General features: G+C 42.9%; 3 protein-coding genes across 3 annotated transcripts; all 3 read right to left on the minus strand.

Moving 5' to 3' along the window:
* Positions 1–1,048: 1,048 nt before the first annotated feature.
* Positions 1,049–1,840, minus strand: LOC147629764 (microbial Terpene synthase-like protein 13). The gene has a single exon (XM_086810979.1). The coding sequence runs from the start codon at positions 1,838–1,840 to the stop codon at positions 1,049–1,051; it is 792 nt and encodes a 263-aa protein (XP_086667105.1).
* Positions 1,841–9,695: 7,855 nt separating this feature from the next.
* Positions 9,696–10,805, minus strand: LOC147629765 (microbial Terpene synthase-like protein 13). Its single transcript, XM_086810980.1, has one exon. It carries the CDS (start codon positions 10,803–10,805, stop codon positions 9,696–9,698), a length of 1,110 nt encoding a protein of 369 aa, XP_086667106.1.
* A 7,850-nt stretch (positions 10,806–18,655) lies between these two features.
* LOC147629766 (microbial Terpene synthase-like protein 13) lies at positions 18,656–19,765 on the minus strand. Its single transcript, XM_086810981.1, has one exon. It carries the CDS (start codon positions 19,763–19,765, stop codon positions 18,656–18,658), a length of 1,110 nt encoding a protein of 369 aa, XP_086667107.1.
* Positions 19,766–24,408: the final 4,643 nt, after the last annotated feature.

The following is a 24,408-nucleotide window of genomic DNA, read 5'->3' on the forward strand; positions in this document are numbered from 1 at the left end:
AACTCAATTTCTTAGTACGTCTGATCCCGATATGCCAAGATTATGGACACAAGAAGAAGATGATTGACTAGTTGGGGAAGAACCACAAGGGAAGGGCCTTGTGAGCAACCTATCTTCATTAATTCATGTGCTATGTTACATGTACTTTGAATTACCCCCTAGGCACCACACCGCCCTTTAAAAATTTGAATAGCTAACCCTCTAGAAGTGAAAAAGAAAACTCAAAAGAAAGCCCATCCTAGCAAGGGGACTTTTCCCTACCCATGGATGCTCTTCAGAGCAACAGAACACTTCTCCTTAGTAGAAGCTCTCTCTACCCAACTAACCTCCTCCTGGCTAACTATACAAGGAACAAATCCAAGCAACCTATCTTCATTAATCCATCTCTCATTACATACATCCTCTCACGACGACGGCCAATGGTAGAACCAAAGAAAGAAATTCAGCAGATACCTAGCCATTTGATCAAGGTTTGTGAGCAAAACAACAAAGATCCAAAAAAGAGGAAATAGCATCCTTATATATCTTAATTTTAAGTGAGGAGAAGAAAACTTTAGGGTCAACAACAAAAATGCATTTTGGATAAAATCCTTGCTTTATTAGCTTTAGCGAGTGCAGCTTTAGTTAAAACATGCCTTGCATTAGCCCACCCATTGCTAAAATTGATAAGGGGACGTCTCATTATTAATCAGAGCAGCTTACTGCAAAGCCAAATGGATCTGAGAAGAATCATTCAGTTGAATAGGCAACTTCTTTTTCTTAAGATGGAGGAGAGGCCACCTGCTCTGCAGCAGCGGAAGCACGACGCCTTGTGGGGAGCAGGTGTGCGAGTAGCGGGCTGTCTGGTAAGACCATTCCACGTTGCCTGCCATTAATAGTCCCAGCCCCCGCAGGTAGGCTTCCACTCCAGGCTTCTCTACGAGGCTTGACTTCTGGGCCTCGGCCATCAGCTGCGCACTCAGCTTGTCCACCTCCTCCACCATGCGCACAGCCTCCCACACCGCGTCCGCAAAAGTGAACCCTGGCGCGGCCTCGCGTGCCCGGAAGATCACAGATGGCAGGTTGAAGTAGTCCCATGGCTCACCTCAGCTTCAAAAGAGAACAGATCATTGTACAGCGCGACATGATCCACCACTGCGTCGTGCAGCTGCAGCAGCAGCTCGCTTTCTAGCGTCTCCTCGTCCAGCTCGATGTGGAGGCCGTATTCCAGCAGGATGAGGCATGACAGAACTAACGAAGCGGGCCGGCGTATCACTTTGACGTACTCGTCGACACCTGGAACGCGCCCAGTGCTCCGGAATCGAGCTTGGATCATGTTGGCATCAACGTAGCGTCTGGTGGCCTGCAGGAAGCGAGACTGCATTTTGAGAGGCATGTCTCTGGAGATGTCCTTCCAGATGTCATGCAGGGCAGCAAGCCCTTTTTGGATATTGCGGGTTTCCGAGACTGCTTCTACGGTGCTGTCCGCAGCAGCTGAGAGGTGAAGATCGAGGGTTTGGCCAGCAAAGCATGCGAGGATGAGGTTGCGGCGTGGTTGCCAGACATGATCAGTGGCACAGCCACGAATAGAGAGATTGTCATCATCGGTGTCAGTGAGGAAGAACCAGCTCACCAACTTGGTGATCGGAACTAACCGCTGCGCTGCGCATTGGGCATAGCTGACGCTGCAGAAGAAAGGAAGCAAGCAGTCACGAAGGAACTGGGCAGCTTCAGGGGAAGCGGGCGCCGCAGTGGCCAGGATCCAGGGGTCGCACTCCGCTTTGATGATCTCGTACTCGGGATGCAGCATGGGCTGGAAAGAGCAGGCAGGGACCCAGTCGTATGTTTCGCTAGGCTCCATAGAGAATGAATGCTATGAAGTGGAACTTGAACTGGTGATATTTTGAGAGGCTACAGAAGATGATGATGATGTGTAGAGAGGCGAGTAAATTATGTGTGTGAGAAGGCTACCGATGATGCCCTTCTTTTTAATAAGCGGTCGGGTCGATCACCATCAATAATTAGGTCGGCTCACGACTCCTTTTTCACATCATCGTGTCTCTTCTCTCTCGAAAGTCTGTCTTTTTTTAAGGAATTTTCGAAGAAAATTCACTGACTCCCATTCTAATTAGGTGGGCTCACGACGACTCCTTTTCCACATCATCGTGTCTCTTCTCTCGAAAGTCTATGTTTTTTAGAATTTTCGAAGAAAATTCACTGACTCAACGTTTTTTTTCTTTTCTTTTTTCCAAGGAAACTTCTAAACACAGAGTGCTGAGAAGCCTGAGATTCTTACTTGCATCATATGGCCACCCCGTGCGAATTACAATGTGCTGAATTGTTGTTAACACTCTGGTTTCCAAGGAATGGGTTGTCTTCTTGGACAACATGATTTGGATTTCTCTTTTGTGCCATGTAAGCTCAATGGAGGTATAAAATATTTACTTGGCTTATCAAGTCTTATATTTGAGCCACAAAATAATCGACTCAAGGCCCATTTATGATTTTTTTTAAAAAAAATACTTAAAATTTCCTTGAAACTACTTGAGAGCGCTTGTGGAGGAAGCATTTGCCTATCGTAAAAGTTTTGGAAAAAAAAACATTTTTAAACTTACTAAAATAGTATAAAAATATATTAATAACCTTATCTTCAAGGAGACTTGTATAAAACGCGCGTCTTTTATTGATAAAAGGTACATGGCTTATATTCATATAGTTAGTTTTTTTAATTGCATTTGTAGAGCTCAAAATACTATTTAAGGTATTTTGAACGTAAACTTTTAAAATTATAACTTTCTTACAAATAATCACGACGATGAAGAACTATGTTTTTAAAATTTTTTACACTTGATACATATTTTTTCCACTAATATCTTATGTTGAGAGTATTTCCTCGCTAGGAATTTCTTTGAGACAATATCATAGAAAAGAAATGAATTTTTTCTAAAACTCTTAAAAAGCTACAAAAGTAATCTTACAAGACTAATATAAATTTGAGTTTGAGTATCTTTTATGTATACATTAATCCTTAGTAGTACTCATTTCTTGCCCAAATCATGGACTAAATATTTTTGCTACTATGAAATGCCCTTGTTTGGTATTAGGGTCCCTAGGACTAGACGACTCTTAGGAAATGAGCTAGTTTAATTAATTAGGACTTTTTGGGTAATTAGAGCCTAGTTATGAAAAAAGGGTTAGGACAAGATGTTCACGTTCTTTTTTTCCACTGGTGGATAAGCTTAGGTGATTATCCTTTTTTTATTGCATTTTAGAGAGAAAGAAAGAGAGGGTGCTTCAAATTTGCTTCTTTGTGTAGAGTTTCTAGAGAGAAATAATAGTTTGAAGATTGCGTTGCTTCTAAATTAACCAGAAGAAGAAGAAGAACTGACAAAATTCTCATCACATCAAGCACCACATAAGATAGAGAAGCTTGATAACTGCATAGTGAGAATGCGAGAAGAGGAGGAAACAAGTGAGAGAAAGACAAAGGAAACAAGTGAGAGAAAGAGAAAGGAAAGTGGTAATTTAATAGTGTCTCCTCCATAACAAATACACCAGTTGTTCCAGCCAACTATAGTACCCTCACTACAACATTTCACGACTCCTTCTCCACATCATCATCGTGTCTCTTCTCTCGAAAGTCAATGTGTTTTAGAATTTTCAAAGAAAATTCATTGACTCAACGTTTTTTTTTTTGGGAATTTTCAAGGAAACTTAGAAGCCTCTAAACACATAGTACAGTTTGCTATGCTGAGAAGCCTGAGACTCTTGCTTGCGAATTACAATCAACGCTGAATTATTTTTAACACTTTGGTTTCCAAGGAATTGGGTGTCTTCTTGGACACTTGCTCAAGTCTCTCTCTCTTCTTAATTCTAAAGAGAGGAGTGCAAACAATAATCCATCTACAAGCAATTGAAATTCATTGTCATTTTAACGTGAAAAATTCCCCTTGTGGCCTCCCCTCTCTCTCCTCTCACACTCAGCTTTGTAATGTCAATTGTTACGTTCAAACAATTTCCTCGGTAAGAAATCCAAAATAGCCAGCCCACACTAAAAGGATAGATTCAATAAAGGCGACACTTTTGAAAGATTTTTTTAAAGTAGGCTATATACTTAGTCGAGTGTATGCATTAGTCACCGTTGTAATGCCATTTCGGGACACAATATGTCCTAATATCTTGGCCGGGCTTACCATGAATTGCATTTCTCAAAGTTTAGACATATGCAATAAAGGTGGCACTTTTGAAAGATTTATTTTCAAGTGAGCTATATGCTTAACGCACTTAGTTCAGTGTATGCACAAGGCATCCATGAAGATTTCAAGAAAAACCCTAAGGTATTCCTTGAAAGCATGACACATCAATCTTTGAAAAGTTACATGAGCATTAGTCAAGCCAAAAGGCATAACCTTGTAAGCAAATGCTTCCCACTCAATGGTGAATGATGTCTTGTGCCAATCTACAGGGTGTATTGAGACATGGCTATCGCAGGAAAAAGCATCTAAAAAGCTATATTCTGCCTTACCTACTACTCATTTGAGCACATGATCTATGAGAGGGAGAGGGTAGATGCATTGACCTTTCTCAAGTTCTCGCAAAGAAAAAGTTTGCCATTCTTTTTGGGTACAACTACAATGGGAGACACCGATTCAGTATGCTCAATTTCAATAATCAAATTTGTATCTATGAGCTTATTAAGCTCCCCTTTGATCTTTTCTATGAAGGTTTGGCTATACACATAAGGCCCTTTGTTTGGACACTCCCTTCACATCCTTGTGTTACGTAGCTCATAGCAGCTATAGGAGGCTCGAGCCCATCCACAGGAGCGTGGACGGCAAGCGAGCTAGGGTTCAGGAGTGAGGGCGCATGGGATAGAGATCCATGGGCAGCTGGGCATGTGTGGGCAGGAAGACCCTTATACATTCTCGACAATGGGGATGCTATCCCCATTCTCTCTCAAGCTGGATGGTGATCCATAGCCTCATCTCCTCCTCCACAAGTGTCGTTTCCACACCAGTTACGTGAGTATAACATTGGTATCAGAGCGAGGTACCAACCCGCGTGAACAGGGGTTGGACCCACCTTAATCATTTGGGGTCCAATCATTGGAAGGACCTTATCTTTTTTTGTTTGTGGAGCAGCACGACAAGGGGGAGAGGAATGATGGAAGCTTGAGTGGAGGAGGAGGAGGAAGGAGGGAGCACGCTCATGCACCTCAACCGCTGCCACCATCTTATCTCTCTCTTACCTGCTCTTAACTGCAACCATACTCAGGGGATAAAAAGGGCACCATACTCTGTCTCTCTCGTTTGCTCTCTACAGCACAATCTACGCGGGAGAGGTGCAGACCTCTTAGGTAGCACCAAGGCTGGCCGGCATACTAAAGAGGGCTGCGTGCGACAACAGCGGGCAAGGCAAGGCGGGCAAGGACAAAAGCAGCTATGCCAAACTCAATAAATGGCAACAACGTCGACGTCAACAAAAATGACGCATACCCCCAGCCAGCGCGAGGATAGTAAACTCATTCATTTGCTTGCTATGGAGGGGCTGCACAGTCGTCAGCCACGAGTCGACGGCCACCCGCAGCTATAATAGCCAGATTCTCTCCATCTTGCACCGCGTTGGTGTTGCACCTCCCCACAATAGTGCGTCGTGCGGGGGTGCTCCTTTTCCTCGATATCGACATCGATCGCGTGACCGCACCATAGTGCGCAGGTCGTCCCTTTGAGTACTCTCGCTACAGAACCTAGGAGCTTGCCCCAACGACACCGCAAAGCTTCACCATGGATTTTGCCAAGTTCAATAGCCTGCACACTCTACGGGATTGGGTGACTACTTTCCATCAACTTGCACTATTTTTATTTATTATTTATCATTCTTTTCTGCATTTATTTCACTATCTACACAAAATATAAATAAAAAGAACAAGACCTAGTAAAATCTAGATTCCAATCATGAGCGAGGGTAGGTCACCAACTGTGTGGTGGTTTAGAGGGTTTCTTTGGGATGCTTTCCTTCGTTTCAGGCCTACCAGGGCCGAACTTGACTGCATGAGTCAAGCTATCTCTTCCCGCTGGATTGAGATAGGATTATTGCCTTTGAGCTTGCGAGAGCCCAAATAGACTCCTGTGTTGACATAGCTCACGACATTGCCTTGTCCGAAGATGACCCCGTAGGTCCATCCTAGCGATGGACGACACTTAATTTGGGGGCCATCAGCCCTCAAAGGCCAATGATGATGAGTATGACCACTCCACCAACAATCTCTTTGACGAGGAGAAATACGGAGTGTATCCTCTGAAACTGATGACATTGATGAGGAAAAGATTGACATCTCTAGGGGGTCCCTTGCTAGGTTATTTGCCTATGCACTAGCCAAAGGACAATTTTACTAGCCTAGTTTGTTCAAGGACATCCAAGGTCAATAAGCATGAGCGCCTCAAGGTTGGAGGTTTACTACAACCATTGGATATTCCTAGAGGGAAATGGGAGAGTATTTCCATGGATTTCATCACTCGTCCAACGCGAATGAATCAAGGAAATGATTCGGTTTGGGTAGTGGTTGACAGATTGACCAAGATGGTCAAGTTTATAGCTATTAAGAAGACGGTCAAAACACCTGAGTTAGCTAGTTTGTTTATCGAGCATCTCTACAAACTAGATGGCCTGCCCATAGATATAGTCTCTGATTAAGATAGGAAATTCAATATCCACTTTCGGAGTGAATTCTTCAAAAGTTTAGAAACTACTCTGAGTATGAGTACGACACACCATCCGTAGTTGTCAGACAGAAAAGAGTAACCAAGTGTTCGAAGATATGCTTCGAGCATATGTTAGCAAAAGCCAATCCAATTATGAGGAGTATCTGTCGCATTTAGAGTTTGCTTATAACAGTTCAAAACATTCGGCGTCTAGATTTAGTCCATTCATGTTGATGCATGGTTTCCAGCTGCTGATGCAGTCTCCTATAGCCGTAGGGCTATAGAAGGAGAAGCTACAATCTATCAAGGAGTTCCTTGAAGATATACAAGATATGTTGCACAGATATATATATAATATCTCGTAATAGTCTCTCTCTCTCTCTCTCTCTCTCTCTCTCTCTCTCTCACACACACACACACACACACTCAGTCATTCTCTCTTTAACTCTCTCAAACTCTCCTATGCTCTCTAACTCTCTCTATTTCTCTTAAACTAGCCAAAACTCTCTCTCTCTCTCTCTCTCTAGGGTTAGCTATTCAAATTTTTAAAGGGCGGTGTGGTGCCTAGGGGGTAATTCAAAGTACATGTAACATAGCACATGAATTAATGAAGATAGGTTGCTCACAAGGCCCTTCCCTTGTGGTTCTTCCCCAACTAGTCAATCATCTTCTTCTTGTGTCCATAATCTTGGCATATCGGGATCAGACGTACTAAGAAATTGAGTTATATATACAAATGATTCTTGAACAAGACATCCCACTGCCATACTACCTTCAGGGACGAGCTCTTTGATGAACAAATCCTTTAAGTTTCTTCATAAATCTCTCTAACAAAAACATCCATCGGCTATGGACAACCCCAGCCACAACAATTTCATCAACCACATGAACTAGCAAGTGCAATTGAATGGTTAAAATACTTGTTGGAAAGTATTTCTCAGCCAATGTGTCTCTACTAATCTCTTTCCTTGATATCCAACGTACCACTGCACCAATTTTGTAAATTGTTGCTCTAATGTCATCGTTGAGGCAATCCTTGATGGCTATAGGAAGATGAATTGCAAGAATATGTGCCAATCATGACTCTTCAAGCCACTAAGCTCATTGTCCTTTGTAAATGCTCCCTTCAAGAAATACATGCATCCTATAGGGGTACGAAACTCACGAATGCACTTCTTTACACACCGTTGCTCATCCTTTGTCATGACCCAAGGTGCTTTTGGTAGCTTCACCTTTCCATCTGCTCTATTTTGGGCCCATAAGTGGTGCATGAATTGAACCTCTTGTAAATCATCTCGTTGTGCCTTGCTCTCCTTTGCTCCTGTGATGGTTTTTCGAAGCACCTCGGCTATATTCTTGAAAATGTGCATTGGGTCAAGAAGATGGTTCACTAAAAGGTAATTCTAGTATGGAAGTTGATGAAAATGGATAGACGCTTCATTCCTGGAGGTGTATAGGTTGGATCCAGCTCTCATAAGGTCCTCCAATCACTGCTCTACCATATGCAAGGAGACCTCCCTATAAATCCCTCATGCAAAGGATGGTCCACTGGGAGATACTTCTTGTGGCCCTCGCATACTATCTTCTTCATAGATTTTGAGTATCGAGCCTCAAGTTGCGGCCCGCATAATGGACATCCATTATACCCTGACACTGAAATTCCTATAGAACATCAAAAAAGATTGTATAGCAGGTAAGTTTGGATGATAATTGTGACTTAATATGTTAACAAGCTACAGTATTACTTGAGCACTCTCCATAGCCAGGCCAATCATGCATAGTCCACATAAGTATTCCTCTCAATGTTAGTGCACGTTGTCCAAACCTCTTGGAAATATCATGAACTTCAATGCCCTCCCATAGAACACGAAGCTCCTCAACTAAAGGGACTAAATACACATCCATGTTCTTCACCTTGTACTTTCCAGGAACTATCAAAGACAATAAAAGATGTCCTTTTTTTATCGCTAGCCATGGTGGAAGATTATAGTTAACTAGACAAACAGGCCATGTACTCCATGATGAACTTCATAGACCAAATGGATTCACTTCATCCATGGCTAGTCCGAGTCGAATATGGCGAGCCTCCTCCTGAAAGGCTACCCACTTCTCTTCAATGTGCTTCCATGCAGGGGAATCTATTGGCACATGCATAACACCATCCGTGGACCTAGTGTTTACAGTGCCAAGTTATCAATCCTGCAATGGATTTACACTTGAACATTGTTTTAATCCGAGGGATCATGGGAAAGTGTCGTAAAACTTTTGCTGGTACCCTTTCTCCTTGCACATTTTGTCTATATCTCGATGTACCATAATGTGGACATTGTAATGCGTTGTTATATTCTTGTCGATAAAGAATACAATCATTTGGACAAGCATGGTGTGTGTTGTAGTCCATGCAAATCGCGTGCAACATTGCTTTTGCTCGACTACGGTCCACTGGCATCTCATTATCTTCTGGAAATATTTGATGTTTCAATAAGAAGTGAAAAAGAAAACTCAAAAGAAAGCCCATCCTAGCAAGGGGACTTTTCCCTACCCATGGATGCTCTTCAGAGCAACAGAACACTTCTCCTTAGTAGAAGATCTCTCTACCCAACTAACCTCCTCCTGGCTAACTATACAAGGAACAAATCCAAGCAACCTATCTTCATTAATCCATCTCTCATTACATACATCCTCTCACGACGACGGCCAATGGTAGAACCAAAGAAAGAAATTCAGCAGATACCTAGCCATTTGATCAAGGTTTGTGAGCAAAACAACAAAGATCCAAAAAAGAGGAAATAGCATCCTTATATATCTTAATTTTAATTGAGGAGAAGAAAACTTTAGAGTCAACAACAGAAATGCATTTTTGGATAAAATCCTTGCTTTATTAGCTTTAGCGAGTGCAGCTTTAGTTAAAACATGCCTTGCATTAGCCCACCCATTGCTAAAATTGATAAGGGGACGTCTCATTATTAATGAGAGCAGCTTACTACAAAGCCAAATAGATCTAAGAAGAATCATTCAGTTGAATAGGCAACTTCTTTTTCTTAAGATGGAGGAGAGGCCACCTGCTCTGCAGCACAGCGGAAGCACGACGCCTTGTGGGGAGCAGGTGTGCGAGTAGCGGGCTGTCTGGTAAGACCATTTCACGTTGCCTGCCATTAATAGTCCCAGCCCCCGCAGGTAGGCTTCCACTCCAGGCTTCTCTACGAGGCTTGACTTCTGGGCCTCGGCCATCAGCTGCGCACTCAGCTTGTCCACCTCCTCCACCATGCGCACAGCCTCCCACACCGCGTCCGCAAAAGTGAACCCTGGCGCAGCCTCGCGTGCCCGGAAGATCACAGATGGCAGGTTGAAGTAGTCCCCATGGCTCACCTCAGCTTCAAAAGAGAACAGATCATTGTACAGCGCTACATGATCCACCACTGCGTCGTGCAGCTGCAGCAGCAGCTCGCTTTCTAGCGTCTCCTCGTCCAGCTCGATGTGGAGGCCGTATTCCAGCAGGATGAGGCATGACGGAACTAACGAAGCGGGCCGGCGTATCACTTTGACGTACTCGTCGACACCTGGAACGCGCCCAGTGCTCCGGAATCGAGCTTGGATCATGTTGGCATCAACGTAGCGTCTGGTGGCCTGAAGGAAGCGAGACTGCATTTTGAGAGGCATGTCTCTGGAGATGTCCTTCCAGATGTCATGCAGGGCAGCAAGCCCTTTTTGGATATTGCGGGTTTCCGAGACTGCTTCTACGGTGCTGTCCGCAGCAGCTGAGAGGTGAAGATCGAGGGTTTGGCCAGCAAAGCATGCGAGGATGAGGTTGCGGCGTGGTTGCCAGACATGATCAGTGGCACAGCCACGAATAGAGAGATTGTCATCATCGGTGTCAGTGAGGAAGAACCAGCTCACCAACTTGGTGATCGGAACTAACCGCTGCGCTGCGCATTGGGCATAGCTGACGCTGCAGAAGAAAGGAAGCAAGCAGTCACGAAGGAACTGGGCAGCTTCAGGGGAAGCGGGCGCCGCAGTGGCCAGGATCCAGGGGTCGCACTCCGCTTTGATGATCTCGTACTCGGGATGCAGCATGGGCTGGAAAGAGCAGGCAGGGACCCAGTCGTATGTTTCGCTAGGCTCCATAGAGAATGAATGCTATGAAGTGGAACTTGAACTGGTGATATTTTGAGAGGCTACAGAAGATGATGATGATGTGTAGAGAGGCGAGTAAATTATGTGTGTGAGAAGGCTACCGATGATGCCCTTCTTTTTAATAAGCGGTCGGGTCGATCACCATCAATAATTAGGTCGGCTCACGACTCCTTTTTCACATCATCGTGTCTCTTCTCTCTCGAAAGTCTGTCTTTTTTTAAGGAATTTTCGAAGAAAATTCACTGACTCCCATTCTAATTAGGTGGGCTCACGACGACTCCTTTTCCACATCATCGTGTCTCTTCTCTCGAAAGTCTATGTTTTTTAGAATTTTCGAAGAAAATTCACTGACTCAACGTTTTTTTTCTTTTCTTTTTTCCAAGGAAACTTCTAAACACAGAGTGCTGAGAAGCCTGAGATTCTTACTTGCATCATATGGCCACCCCGTGCGAATTACAATGTGCTGAATTGTTGTTAACACTCTGGTTTCCAAGGAATGGGTTGTCTTCTTGGACAACATGATTTGGATTTCTCTTTTGTGCCATGTAAGCTCAATGGAGGTATAAAATATTTACTTGGCTTATCAAGTCTTATATTTGAGCCACAAAATAATCGACTCAAGGCCCATTTATGATTTTTTTTTAAAAAAATACTTAAAATTTCCTTGAAACTACTTGAGAGCGCTTGTGGAGGAAGCATTTGCCTATCGTAAAAGTTTTGGAAAAAAAAACATTTTTAAACTTACTAAAATAGTATAAAAATATATTAATAACCTTATCTTCAAGGAGACTTGTATAAAACGCGCGTCTTTTATTGATAAAAGGTACATGGCTTATATTCATATAGTTAGTTTTTTTAATTGCATTTGTAGAGCTCAAAATACTATTTAAGGTATTTTGAACGTAAACTTTTAAAATTATAACTTTCTTACAAATAATCACGACGATGAAGAACTATGTTTTTAAAATTTTTTACACTTGATACATATTTTTTCCACTAATATCTTATGTTGAGAGTATTTCCTCGCTAGGAATTTCTTTGAGACAATATCATAGAAAAGAAATGAATTTTTTCTAAAACTCTTAAAAAGCTACAAAAGTAATCTTACAAGACTAATATAAATTTGAGTTTGAGTATCTTTTATGTATACATTAATCCTTAGTAGTACTCATTTCTTGCCCAAATCATGGACTAAATATTTTTGCTACTATGAAATGCCCTTGTTTGGTATTAGGGTCCCTAGGACTAGACGACTCTTAGGAAATGAGCTAGTTTAATTAATTAGGACTTTTTGGGTAATTAGAGCCTAGTTATGAAAAAAGGGTTAGGACAAGATGTTCACGTTCTTTTTTTCCACTGGTGGATAAGCTTAGGTGATTATCCTTTTTTTATTGCATTTTAGAGAGAAAGAAAGAGAGGGTGCTTCAAATTTGCTTCTTTGTGTAGAGTTTCTAGAGAGAAATAATAGTTTGAAGATTGCGTTGCTTCTAAATTAACCAGAAGAAGAAGAAGAACTGACAAAATTCTCATCACATCAAGCACCACATAAGATAGAGAAGCTTGATAACTGCATAGTGAGAATGCGAGAAGAGGAGGAAACAAGTGAGAGAAAGACAAAGGAAACAAGTGAGAGAAAGAGAAAGGAAAGTGGTAATTTAATAGTGTCTCCTCCATAACAAATACACCAGTTGTTCCAGCCAACTATAGTACCCTCACTACAACATTTCACGACTCCTTCTCCACATCATCATCGTGTCTCTTCTCTCGAAAGTCAATGTGTTTTAGAATTTTCAAAGAAAATTCATTGACTCAACGTTTTTTTTTTTGGGAATTTTCAAGGAAACTTAGAAGCCTCTAAACACATAGTACAGTTTGCTATGCTGAGAAGCCTGAGACTCTTGCTTGCGAATTACAATCAACGCTGAATTATTTTTAACACTTTGGTTTCCAAGGAATTGGGTGTCTTCTTGGACACTTGCTCAAGTCTCTCTCTCTTCTTAATTCTAAAGAGAGGAGTGCAAACAATAATCCATCTACAAGCAATTGAAATTCATTGTCATTTTAACGTGAAAAATTCCCCTTGTGGCCTCCCCTCTCTCTCCTCTCACACTCAGCTTTGTAATGTCAATTGTTACGTTCAAACAATTTCCTCGGTAAGAAATCCAAAATAGCCAGCCCACACTAAAAGGATAGATTCAATAAAGGCGACACTTTTGAAAGATTTTTTTAAAGTAGGCTATATACTTAGTCGAGTGTATGCATTAGTCACCGTTGTAATGCCATTTCGGGACACAATATGTCCTAATATCTTGGCCGGGCTTACCATGAATTTGCATTTCTCAAAGTTTAGACATATGCAATAAAGGTGGCACTTTTGAAAGATTTATTTTCAAGTGAGCTATATGCTTAACGCACTTAGTTCAGTGTATGCACAAGGCATCCATGAAGATTTCAAGAAAAACCCTAAGGTATTCCTTGAAAGCATGACACATCAATCTTTGAAAAGTTACATGAGCATTAGTCAAGCCAAAAGGCATAACCTTGTAAGCAAATGCTTCCCACTCAATGGTGAATGATGTCTTGTGCCAATCTACAGGGTGTATTGAGACATGGCTATCGCAGGAAAAAGCATCTAAAAAGCTATATTCTGCCTTACCTACTACTCATTTGAGCACATGATCTATGAGAGGGAGAGGGTAGATGCATTGACCTTTCTCAAGTTCTCGCAAAGAAAAAGTTTGCCATTCTTTTTGGGTACAACTACAATGGGAGACACCGATTCAGTATGCTCAATTTCAATAATCAAATTTGTATCTATGAGCTTATTAAGCTCCCCTTTGATCTTTTCTATGAAGGTTTGGCTATACACATAAGGCCCTTTGTTTGGACACTCCCTTCACATCCTTGTGTTACGTAGCTCATAGCAGCTATAGGAGGCTCGAGCCCATCCACAGGAGCGTGGACGGCAAGCGAGCTAGGGTTCAGGAGTGAGGGCGCATGGGATAGAGATCCATGGGCAGCTGGGCATGTGTGGGCAGGAAGACCCTTATACATTCTCGACAATGGGGATGCTATCCCCATTCTCTCTCAAGCTGGATGGTGATCCATAGCCTCATCTCCTCCTCCACAAGTGTCGTTTCCACACCAGTTACGTGAGTATAACATTGGTATCAGAGCGAGGTACCAACCCGCGTGAACAGGGGTTGGACCCACCTTAATCATTTGGGGTCCAATCATTGGAAGGACCTTATCTTTTTTTGTTTGTGGAGCAGCACGACAAGGGGGAGAGGAATGATGGAAGCTTGAGTGGAGGAGGAGGAGGAAGGAGGGAGCACGCTCATGCACCTCAACCGCTGCCACCATCTTATCTCTCTCTTACCTGCTCTTAACTGCAACCATACTCAGGGGATAAAAAGGGCACCATACTCTGTCTCTCTCGTTTGCTCTCTACAGCACAATCTACGCGGGAGAGGTGCAGACCTCTTAGGTAGCACCAAGGCTGGCCGGCATACTAAAGAGGGCTGCGTGCGACAACAGCGGGCAAGGCAAGGCGGGCAAGGACAAAAGCAGCTATGCCAAACTCAATAAATGGCAACAACGTCGACGTCAACAAAAATGACGCATACCCCCAGCCAGCGCGAGGATAGTAAACTCATTCATTTGCTTGCTATGGAGGGGCTGCACAGTCGTCAGCCACGAGTCGACGGCCACCCGCAGCTATAATAGCCAGATTCTCTCCATCTTGCACCGCGTTGGTGTTGCACCTCCCCACAATAGTGCGTCGTGCCGGGGTGCTCCTTTTCCTCGATATCGACATCGATCGCGTGACCGCACCATAGTGCGCAGGTCGTCCCTTTGAGTACTCTCGCTACAGAACCTAGGAGCTTGCCCCAACGACACCGCAAAGCTTCACCATGGATTTTGCCAAGTTCAATAGCCTGCACACTCTACGGGATTGGGTGACTACTTTCCATCAACTTGCACTATTTTTATTTATTATTTATCATTCTTTTCTGCATTTATTTCACTATCTACACAAAATATAAATAAAAAGAACAAGACCTAGTAAAATCTAGATTCCAATCATGAGCGAGGGTAGGTCACCAACTGTGTGGTGGTTTAGAGGGTTTCTTTGGGATGCTTTCCTTCGTTTCAGGCCTACCAGGGCCGAACTTGACTGCATGAGTCAAGCTATCTCTTCCCGCTGGATTGAGATAGGATTATTGCCTTTGAGCTTGCGAGAGCCCAAATAGACTCCTGTGTTGACATAGCTCACGACATTGCCTTGTCCGAAGATGACCCCGTAGGTCCATCCTAGCGATGGACGACACTTAATTTGGGGGCCATCAGCCCTCAAAGGCCAATGATGATGAGTATGACCACTCCACCAACAATCTCTTTGACGAGGAGAAATACGGAGTGTATCCTCTGAAACTGATGACATTGATGAGGAAAAGATTGACATCTCTAGGGGGTCCCTTGCTAGGTTATTTGCCTATGCACTAGCCAAAGGACAATTTTACTAGCCTAGTTTGTTCAAGGACATCCAAGGTCAATAAGCATGAGCGCCTCAAGGTTGGAGGTTTACTACAACCATTGGATATTCCTAGAGGGAAATGGGAGAGTATTTCCATGGATTTCATCACTCGTCCAACGCGAATGAATCAAGGAAATGATTCGGTTTGGGTAGTGGTTGACAGATTGACCAAGATGGTCAAGTTTATAGCTATTAAGAAGACGGTCAAAACACCTGAGTTAGCTAGTTTGTTTATCGAGCATCTCTACAAACTAGATGGCCTGCCCATAGATATAGTCTCTGATTAAGATAGGAAATTCAATATCCACTTTCGGAGTGAATTCTTCAAAAGTTTAGAAACTACTCTGAGTATGAGTACGACACACCATCCGTAGTTGTCAGACAGAAAAGAGTAACCAAGTGTTCGAAGATATGCTTCGAGCATATGTTAGCAAAAGCCAATCCAATTATGAGGAGTATCTGTCGCATTTAGAGTTTGCTTATAACAGTTCAAAACATTCGGCGTCTAGATTTAGTCCATTCATGTTGATGCATGGTTTCCAGCTGCTGATGTAGTCTCCTATAGCCGTAGGGCTATAGAAGGAGAAGCTACAATCTATCAAGGAGTTCCTTGAAGATATACAAGATATGTTGCACAGATATATATATAATATCTCGTAATAGTCTCTCTCTCTCTCTCTCTCTCTCTCTCTCTCTCTCACACACACACACACACTCAGTCATTCTCTCTTTAACTCTCTCAAACTCTCCTATGCTCTCTAACTCTCTCTATTTCTCTTAAACTAGCCAAAACTCTCTCTCTCTCTCTCTCTCTAGGGTTAGCTATTCAAATTTTTAAAGGGCGGTGTGGTGCCTAGGGGGTAATTCAAAGTACATGTAACATAGCACATGAATTAATGAAGATAGGTTGCTCACAAGGCCCTTCCCTTGTGGTTCTTCCCCAACTAGTCAATCATCTTCTTCTTGTGTCCATAATCTTGGCATATCGGGATCAGACGTACTAAGAAATTGAGTTATATATACAAATGATTCTTGAACAAGACATCCCACTGCCATACTACCTTCAGGGACGAGCTCTTTGATGAACAAATCCTTTAAGTTTCTTCATAAATCTCTCTAACAAAAACATCCATCGGCTATGGACAACCCCAGCCACAACAATTTCATCAACCACATGAACTAGCAAGTGCAATTGAATGGTTAAAATACTTGTTGGAAAGTATTTCTCAGCCAATGTGTCTCTACTAATCTCTTTCCTTGATATCCAACGTACCACTGCACCAATTTTGTAAATTGTTGCTCTAATGTCATCGTTGAGGCAATCCTTGATGGCTATAGGAAGATGAATTGCAAGAATATGTGCCAATCATGACTCTTCAAGCCACTAAGCTCATTGTCCTTTGTAAATGCTCCCTTCAAGAAATACATGCATCCTATAGGGGTACGAAACTCACGAATGCACTTCTTTACACACCGTTGCTCATCCTTTGTCATGACCCAAGGTGCTTTTGGTAGCTTCACCTTTCCATCTGCTCTATTTTGGGCCCATAAGTGGTGCATGAATTGAACCTCTTGTAAATCATCTCGTTGTGCCTTGCTCTCCTTTGCTCCTGTGATGGTTTTTCGAAGCACCTCGGCTATATTCTTGAAAATGTGCATTGGGTCAAGAAGATGGTTCACTAAAAGGTAATTCTAGTATGGAAGTTGATGAAAATGGATAGACGCTTCATTCCTGGAGGTGTATAGGTTGGATCCAGCTCTCATAAGGTCCTCCAATCACTGCTCTACCATATGCAAGGAGACCTCCCTATAAATCCCTCATGCAAAGGATGGTCCACTGGGAGATACTTCTTGTGGCCCTCGCATACTATCTTCTTCATAGATTTTGAGTATCGAGCCTCAAGTTGCGGCCCGCATAATGGACATCCATTATACCCTGACACTGAAAGCCCTATAGAACATCAAAAAAGATTGTATAGCAGGTAAGTTTGGATGATAATTGTGACTTAATATGTTAACAAGCTACAGTATTACTTGAGCACTCTCCATAGCCAGGCCAATCATGCATAGTCCACATAAGTATTCCTCTCAATGTTAGTGCACGTTGTCCAAACCTCTTGGAAATATCATGAACTTCAATGCCCTCCCATAGAACACGAAGCTCCTCAACTAAAGGGACTAAATACACATCCATGTTCTTCACCTTGTACTTTCCAGGAACTATCAAAGACGATAAAAGATGTCCTTTTTTTATCGCTAGCCATGGTGGAAGATTATAGTTAACTAGACAAACAGGCCATGTACTCCATGATGAACTTCATAGACCAAATGGATTCACTTCATCCATGGCTAGTCCGAGTCGAATATGGCGAGCCTCCTCCTGAAAGGCTACCCACTTCTCTTCAATGTGCTTCCATGCAGGGGAATCTATTGGCACATGCATAACACCATCCGTGGACCTAGTGTTTACAGTGCCAAGTTATCAATCCTGCAATGGATTTACACTTGAACATTGTTTTAATCCGAGGGATCATGGGAAAGTGTCGTAGAACTTTTGCTGGTACCCTTTCTCCTTGCACATTTTGTCTATATCTCGATGTACCATAATGAGGACATTGTAATGCGTTGTTATATTCTTGTCGATAAAGAATACAATCATTTGGACAAGCATGGTGTGTGTTGTAGTCCATGCAAATCGCGTGCAACATTGCTTTTGCTCGACTACGGTCCACTGGCATCTCATTATCTTCTGGAAATATTTGATGTTTCAATAAGAAGTGAAAAAGAAAACTCAAAAGAAAGCCCATCCTAGCAAGGGGACTTTTCCCTACCCATGGATGCTCTTCAGAGCAACAGAACACTTCTCCTTAGTAGAAGATCTCTCTACCCAACTAACCTCCTCCTGGCTAACTATACAAGGAACAAATCCAAGCAACCTATCTTCATTAATCCATCTCTCATTACATACATCCTCTCACGACGACGGCCAATGGTAGAACCAAAGAAAGAAATTCAGCAGATACCTAGCCATTTGATCAAGGTTTGTGAGCAAAACAACAAAGATCCAAAAAAGAGGAAATAGCATCCTTATATATCTTAATTTTAAGTGAGGAGAAGAAAACTTTAGAGTCAACAACAGAAATGCATTTTTGGATAAAATCCTTGCTTTATTAGCTTTAGCGAGTGCAGCTTTAGTTAAAACATGCCTTGCATTAGCCCACCCATTGCTAAAATTGATAAGGGGACGTCTCATTATTAATCAGAGCAGCTTACTGCAAAGCCAAATAGATCTGAGAAGAATCATTCAGTTGAATAGGCAACTTCTTTTTCTTAAGATGGAGGAGAGGCCACCTGCTCTGCAGCACAGCGGAAGCACGACGCCTTGTGGGGAGCAGGTGTGCGAGTAGCGGGCTGTCTGGTAAGACCATTTCACGTTGCCTGCCATTAATAGTCCCAGCCCCCGCAGGTAGGCTTCCACTCCAGGCTTCTCTACGAGGCTTGACTTCTGGGCCTCGGCCATCAGCTGCGCACTCAGCTTGTCCACCTCCTCCACCATGCGCACAGCCTCCCACACCGCGTCCGCAAAAGTGAACCCTGGCGCGGCCTCGCGTGCCCGGAAGATCACAGATGGCAGGTTGAAGTAGTCCCCATGGCTCACCTCAGCTTCAAAAGAGAACAGATCATTGTACAGCGCTACATGATCCACCACTGCGTCGTGCAGCTGCAGCAGCAGCTCGCTTTCTAGCGTCTCCTCGTCCAGCTCGATGTGGAGGCCGTATTCCAACAGGATGAGGCATGACGGAACTAACGAAGCGGGCCGGCGTATCACTTTGACGTACTCGTCGACACCTGGAACGCGCCCAGTGCTCCGGAATCGAGCTTGGATCATGTTGGCATCAACGTAGCGTCTGGTGGCCTGCAGGAAGCGAGACTGCATTTTGAGAGGCATGTCTCTGGAGATGTCCTTCCAGATGTCATGCAGGGCAGCAAGCCCTTTTTGGATATTGCGGGTTTCCGAGACTGCTTCTACGGTGCTGTCCGCAGCAGCTGAGAGGTGAAGATCGAGGGTTTGGCCAGCAAAGCATGCGAGGATGAGGTTGCGGCGTGGTTGCCAGACATGATCAGTGGCACAGCCACGAATAGAGAGATTGTCATCATCGGTGTCAGTGAGGAAGAACCAGCTCACCAACTTGGTGATCGGAACTAACCGCTGCGCTGCGCATTGGGCATAGCTGACGCTGCAGAAGAAAGGAAGCAAGCAGTCACGAAGGAACTGGGCAGCTTCAGGGGAAGCGGGCGCCGCAGTGGCCAGGATCCAGGGGTCGCACTCCGCTTTGATGATCTCGTACTCGGGATGCAGCATGGGCTGGAAAGAGCAGGCAGGGACCCAGTCGTATGTTTCGCTAGGCTCCATAGAGAATGAATGCTATGAAGTGGAACTTGAACTGGTGATATTTTGAGAGGCTACAGAAGATGATGATGATGTGTAGAGAGGCGAGTAAATTATGTGTGTGAGAAGGCTACCGATGATGCCCTTCTTTTTAATAAGCGGTCGGGTCGATCACCATCAATAATTAGGTCGGCTCACGACTCCTTTTTCACATCATCGTGTCTCTTCTCTCTCGAAAGTCTGTCTTTTTTTAAGGAATTTTCGAAGAAAATTCACTGACTCCCATTCTAATTAGGTGGGCTCACGACTCCTCCTCCACATCATCGTGTCTCTTCTCTCGAAAGTCTATGTTTTTTAGAATTTTCGAAGAAAATTCACTGACTCAACGTTTTTTTTCTTTTCTTTTTTCCAAGGAAACTTCTAAACACAGAGTGCTGAGAAGCCTGAGATTCTTACTTGCATCATATGGCCACCCCGTGCGAATTACAATGTGCTGAATTGTTGTTAACACTCTGGTTTCCAAGGAATGGGTTGTCTTCTTGGACAACATGATTTGGATTTCTCTTTTGTGCCATGTAAGCTCAATGGAGGTATAAAATATTTACTTGGCTTATCAAGTCTTATATTTGAGCCACAAAATAATCGACTCAAGGCCCATTTATGATTTTTTTTTAAAAAAATACTTAAAATTTCCTTGAAACTACTTGAGAGCGCTTGTGGAGGAAGCATTTGCCTATCGTAAAAGTTTTGGAAAAAAAAACATTTTTAAACTTACTAAAATAGTATAAAAATATATTAATAACCTTATCTTCAAGGAGACTTGTATAAAACGCGCGTCTTTTATTGATAAAAGGTACATGGCTTATATTCATATAGTTAGTTTTTTTAATTGCATTTGTAGAGCTCAAAATACTATTTAAGGTATTTTGAACGTAAACTTTTAAAATTATAACTTTCGTACAAATAATCACGACGATGAAGAACTATGTTTTTAAAATTTTTTACACTTGATACATATTTTTTCCACTAATATCTTATGTTGAGAGTATTTCCTCGCTAGGAATTTCTTTGAGACAATATCATAGAAAAGAAATGAATTTTTTCTAAAACTCTTAAAAAGCTACAAAAGTAATCTTACAAGACTAATATAAATTTGAGTTTGAGTATCTTTTATGTATACATTAATCCTTAGTAGTACTCATTTCTTGCCCAAATCATGGACTAAATATTTTTGCTACTATGAAATGCCCTTGTTTGGTATTAGGGTCCCTAGGACTAGACGACTCTTAGGAAATGAGCTAGTTTAATTAATTAGGACTTTTTGGGTAATTAGAGCCTAGTTATGAAAAAAGGGTTAGGACAAGATGTTCACGTTCTTTTTTTCCACTGGTGGATAAGCTTAGGTGATTATCCTTTTTTTATTGCATTTTAGAGAGAAAGAAAGAGAGGGTGCTTCAAATTTGCTTCTTTGTGTAGAGTTTCTAGAGAGAAATAATAGTTTGAAGATTGCGTTGCTTCTAAATTAACCAGAAGAAGAAGAAGAACTGACAAAATTCTCATCACATCAAGCACCACATAAGATAGAGAAGCTTGATAACTGCATAGTGAGAATGCGAGACGAGGAGGAAACAAGTGAGAGAAAGACAAAGGAAACAAGTGAGAGAAAGAGAAAGGAAAGTGGTAATTTAATAGTGTCTCCTCCATAACAAATACACCAGTTGTTCCAGCCAACTATAGTACCCTCACTACAACATTTCACGACTCCTTCTCCACATCATCATCGTGTCTCTTCTCTCGAAAGTCAATGTGTTTTAGAATTTTCAAAGAAAATTCATTGACTCAACGTTTTTTTTTTTGGGAATTTTCAAGGAAACTTAGAAGCCTCTAAACACATAGTACAGTTTGCTATGCTGAGAAGCCTGAGACTCTTGCTTGCGAATTACAATCAACGCTGAATTATTTTTAACACTTTGGTTTCCAAGGAATTGGGTGTCTTCTTGGACACTTGCTCAAGTCTCTCTCTCTTCTTAATTCTAAAGAGAGGAGTGCAAACAATAATCCATCTACAAGCAATTGAAATTCATTGTCATTTTAACGTGAAAAATTCCCCTTGTGGCCTCCCCTCTCTCTCCTCTCACACTCAGCTTTGTAATGTCAATTGTTACGTTCAAACAATTTCCTCGGTAAGAAATCCAAAATAGCCAGCCCACACTAAAAGGATAGATTCAATAAAGGCGACACTTTTGAAAGATTTTTTTAAAGTAGGCTATATACTTAGTCGAGTGTATGCATTAGTCACCGTTGTAATGCCATTTCGGGACACAATATGTCCTAATATCTTGGCCGGACTTACCATGAATTTGCATTTCTCAAAGTTTAGACATATGCAATAAAGGTGGCACTTTTGAAAGATTTTTTTTCAAGTGACTATATGCTTAACGCACTTAGTTCAGTGTATGCACAAGGCATCCATGAAGATTTCAAGAAAAACCCTAAGGTATTCCTTGAAAGCATGACACATCAATCTTTGAAAAGTTACATGAGCATTAGTCAAGCCAAAAGGCATAACCTTGTAAGCAAATGCTTCCCACTCAATGGTGAATGATGTCTTGTGCCAATCTACAGGGTGTATTGAGACATGGCTATCGCAGGAAAAAGCATCTAAAAAGCTATATTCTGCCTTACCTACTACTCATTTGAGCACATGATCTATGAGAGGGAGAGGGTAGATGCATTGACCTTTCTCAAGTTCTCGCAAAGAAAAAGTTTGCCATTCTTTTTGGGTACAACTACAATGGGAGACACCGATTCAGTATGCTCAATTTCAATAATCAAATTTGTATCTATGAGCTTATTAAGCTCCCCTTTGATCTTTTCTATGAAGGTTTGGCTATACACATAAGGCCCTTTGTTTGGACACTCCCTTCACATCCTTGTGTTACGTAGCTCATAGCAGCTATAGGAGGCTCGAGCCCATCCACAGGAGCGTGGACGGCAAGCGAGCTAGGGTTCAGGAGTGAGGGCGCATGGGATAGAGATCCATGGGCAGCTGGGCATGTGTGGGCAGGAAGACCCTTATACATTCTCGACAATGGGGATGCTATCCCCATTCTCTCTCAAGCTGGATGGTGATCCATAGCCTCATCTCCTCCTCCACAAGTGTCGTTTCCACACCAGTTACGTGAGTATAACATTGGTATCAGAGCGAGGTACCAACCCGCGTGAACAGGGGTTGGACCCACCTTAATCATTTGGGGTCCAATCATTGGAAGGACCTTATCTTTTTTTGTTTGTGGAGCAGCACGACAAGGGGGAGAGGAATGATGGAAGCTTGAGTGGAGGAGGAGGAGGAAGGAGGGAGCATGCTCATGCACCTCAACCGCTGCCACCATCTTATCTCTCTCTTACCTGCTCTTAACTGCAACCATACTCAGGGGATAAAAAGGGCACCATACTCTGTCTCTCTCGTTTGCTCTCTACAGCACAATCTACGCGGGAGAGGTGCAGACCTCTTAGGTAGCACCAAGGCTGGCCGGCATACTAAAGAGGGCTGCGTGCGACAACAGCGGGCAAGGCAAGGCGGGCAAGGACAAAAGCAGCTATGCCAAACTCAATAAATGGCAACAACGTCGACGTCAACAAAAATGACGCATACCCCCAGCCAGCGCGAGGATAGTAAACTCATTCATTTGCTTGCTATGGAGGGGCTGCACAGTCGTCATCCACGAGTCGACGGCCACCCGCAGCTATAATAGCCAGATTCTCTCCATCTTGCACCGCGTTGGTGTTGCACCTCCCCACAATAGTGCATCGTGCCGGGGTGCTCCTTTTCCTCGATATCGACATCGATCGCGTGACCGCACCATAGTGCGCAGGTCGTCCCTTTGAGTACTCTCGCTACAGAACCTAGGAGCTTGCCCCAACGACACCGCAAAGCTTCACCATGGATTTTGCCAAGTTCAATAGCCTGCACACTCTACGGGATTGGGTGACTACTTTCCATCAACTTGCACTATTTTTATTTATTATTTATCATTCTTTTCTGCATTTATTTCACTATCTACACAAAATATAAATAAAAAGAACAAGACCTAGTAAAATCTAGATTCCAATCATGAGCGAGGGTAGGTCACCAACTGTGTGGTGGTTTAGAGGGTTTCTTTGGGATGCTTTCCTTCGTTTCAGGCCTACCAGGGCCGAACTTGACTGCATGAGTCAAGCTATCTCTTCCCGCTGGATTGAGATAGGATTATTGCCTTTGAGCTTGCGAGAGCCCAAATAGACTCCTGTGTTGACATAGCTCACGACATTGCCTTGTCCGAAGATGACCCCGTAGGTCCATCCTAGCGATGGACGACACTTAATTTGGGGGCCATCAGCCCTCAAAGGCCAATGATGATGAGTATGACCACTCCACCAACAATCTCTTTGACGAGGAGAAATACGGAGTGTATCCTCTGAAACTGATGACATTGATGAGGAAAAGATTGACATCTCTAGGGGGTCCCTTGCTAGGTTATTTGCCTATGCACTAGCCAAAGGACAATTTTACTAGCCTAGTTTGTTCAAGGACATCCAAGGTCAATAAGCATGAGCGCCTCAAGGTTGGAGGTTTACTACAACCATTGGATATTCCTAGAGGGAAATGGGAGAGTATTTCCATGGAT

This window comes from Cibotium barometz, chromosome 17, assembly GCF_041138505.1.
Source record: "Cibotium barometz isolate CiBa-2024 chromosome 17, ASM4113850v1, whole genome shotgun sequence".
Lineage (NCBI taxonomy): Eukaryota > Viridiplantae > Streptophyta > Polypodiopsida > Cyatheales > Cibotiaceae > Cibotium > Cibotium barometz.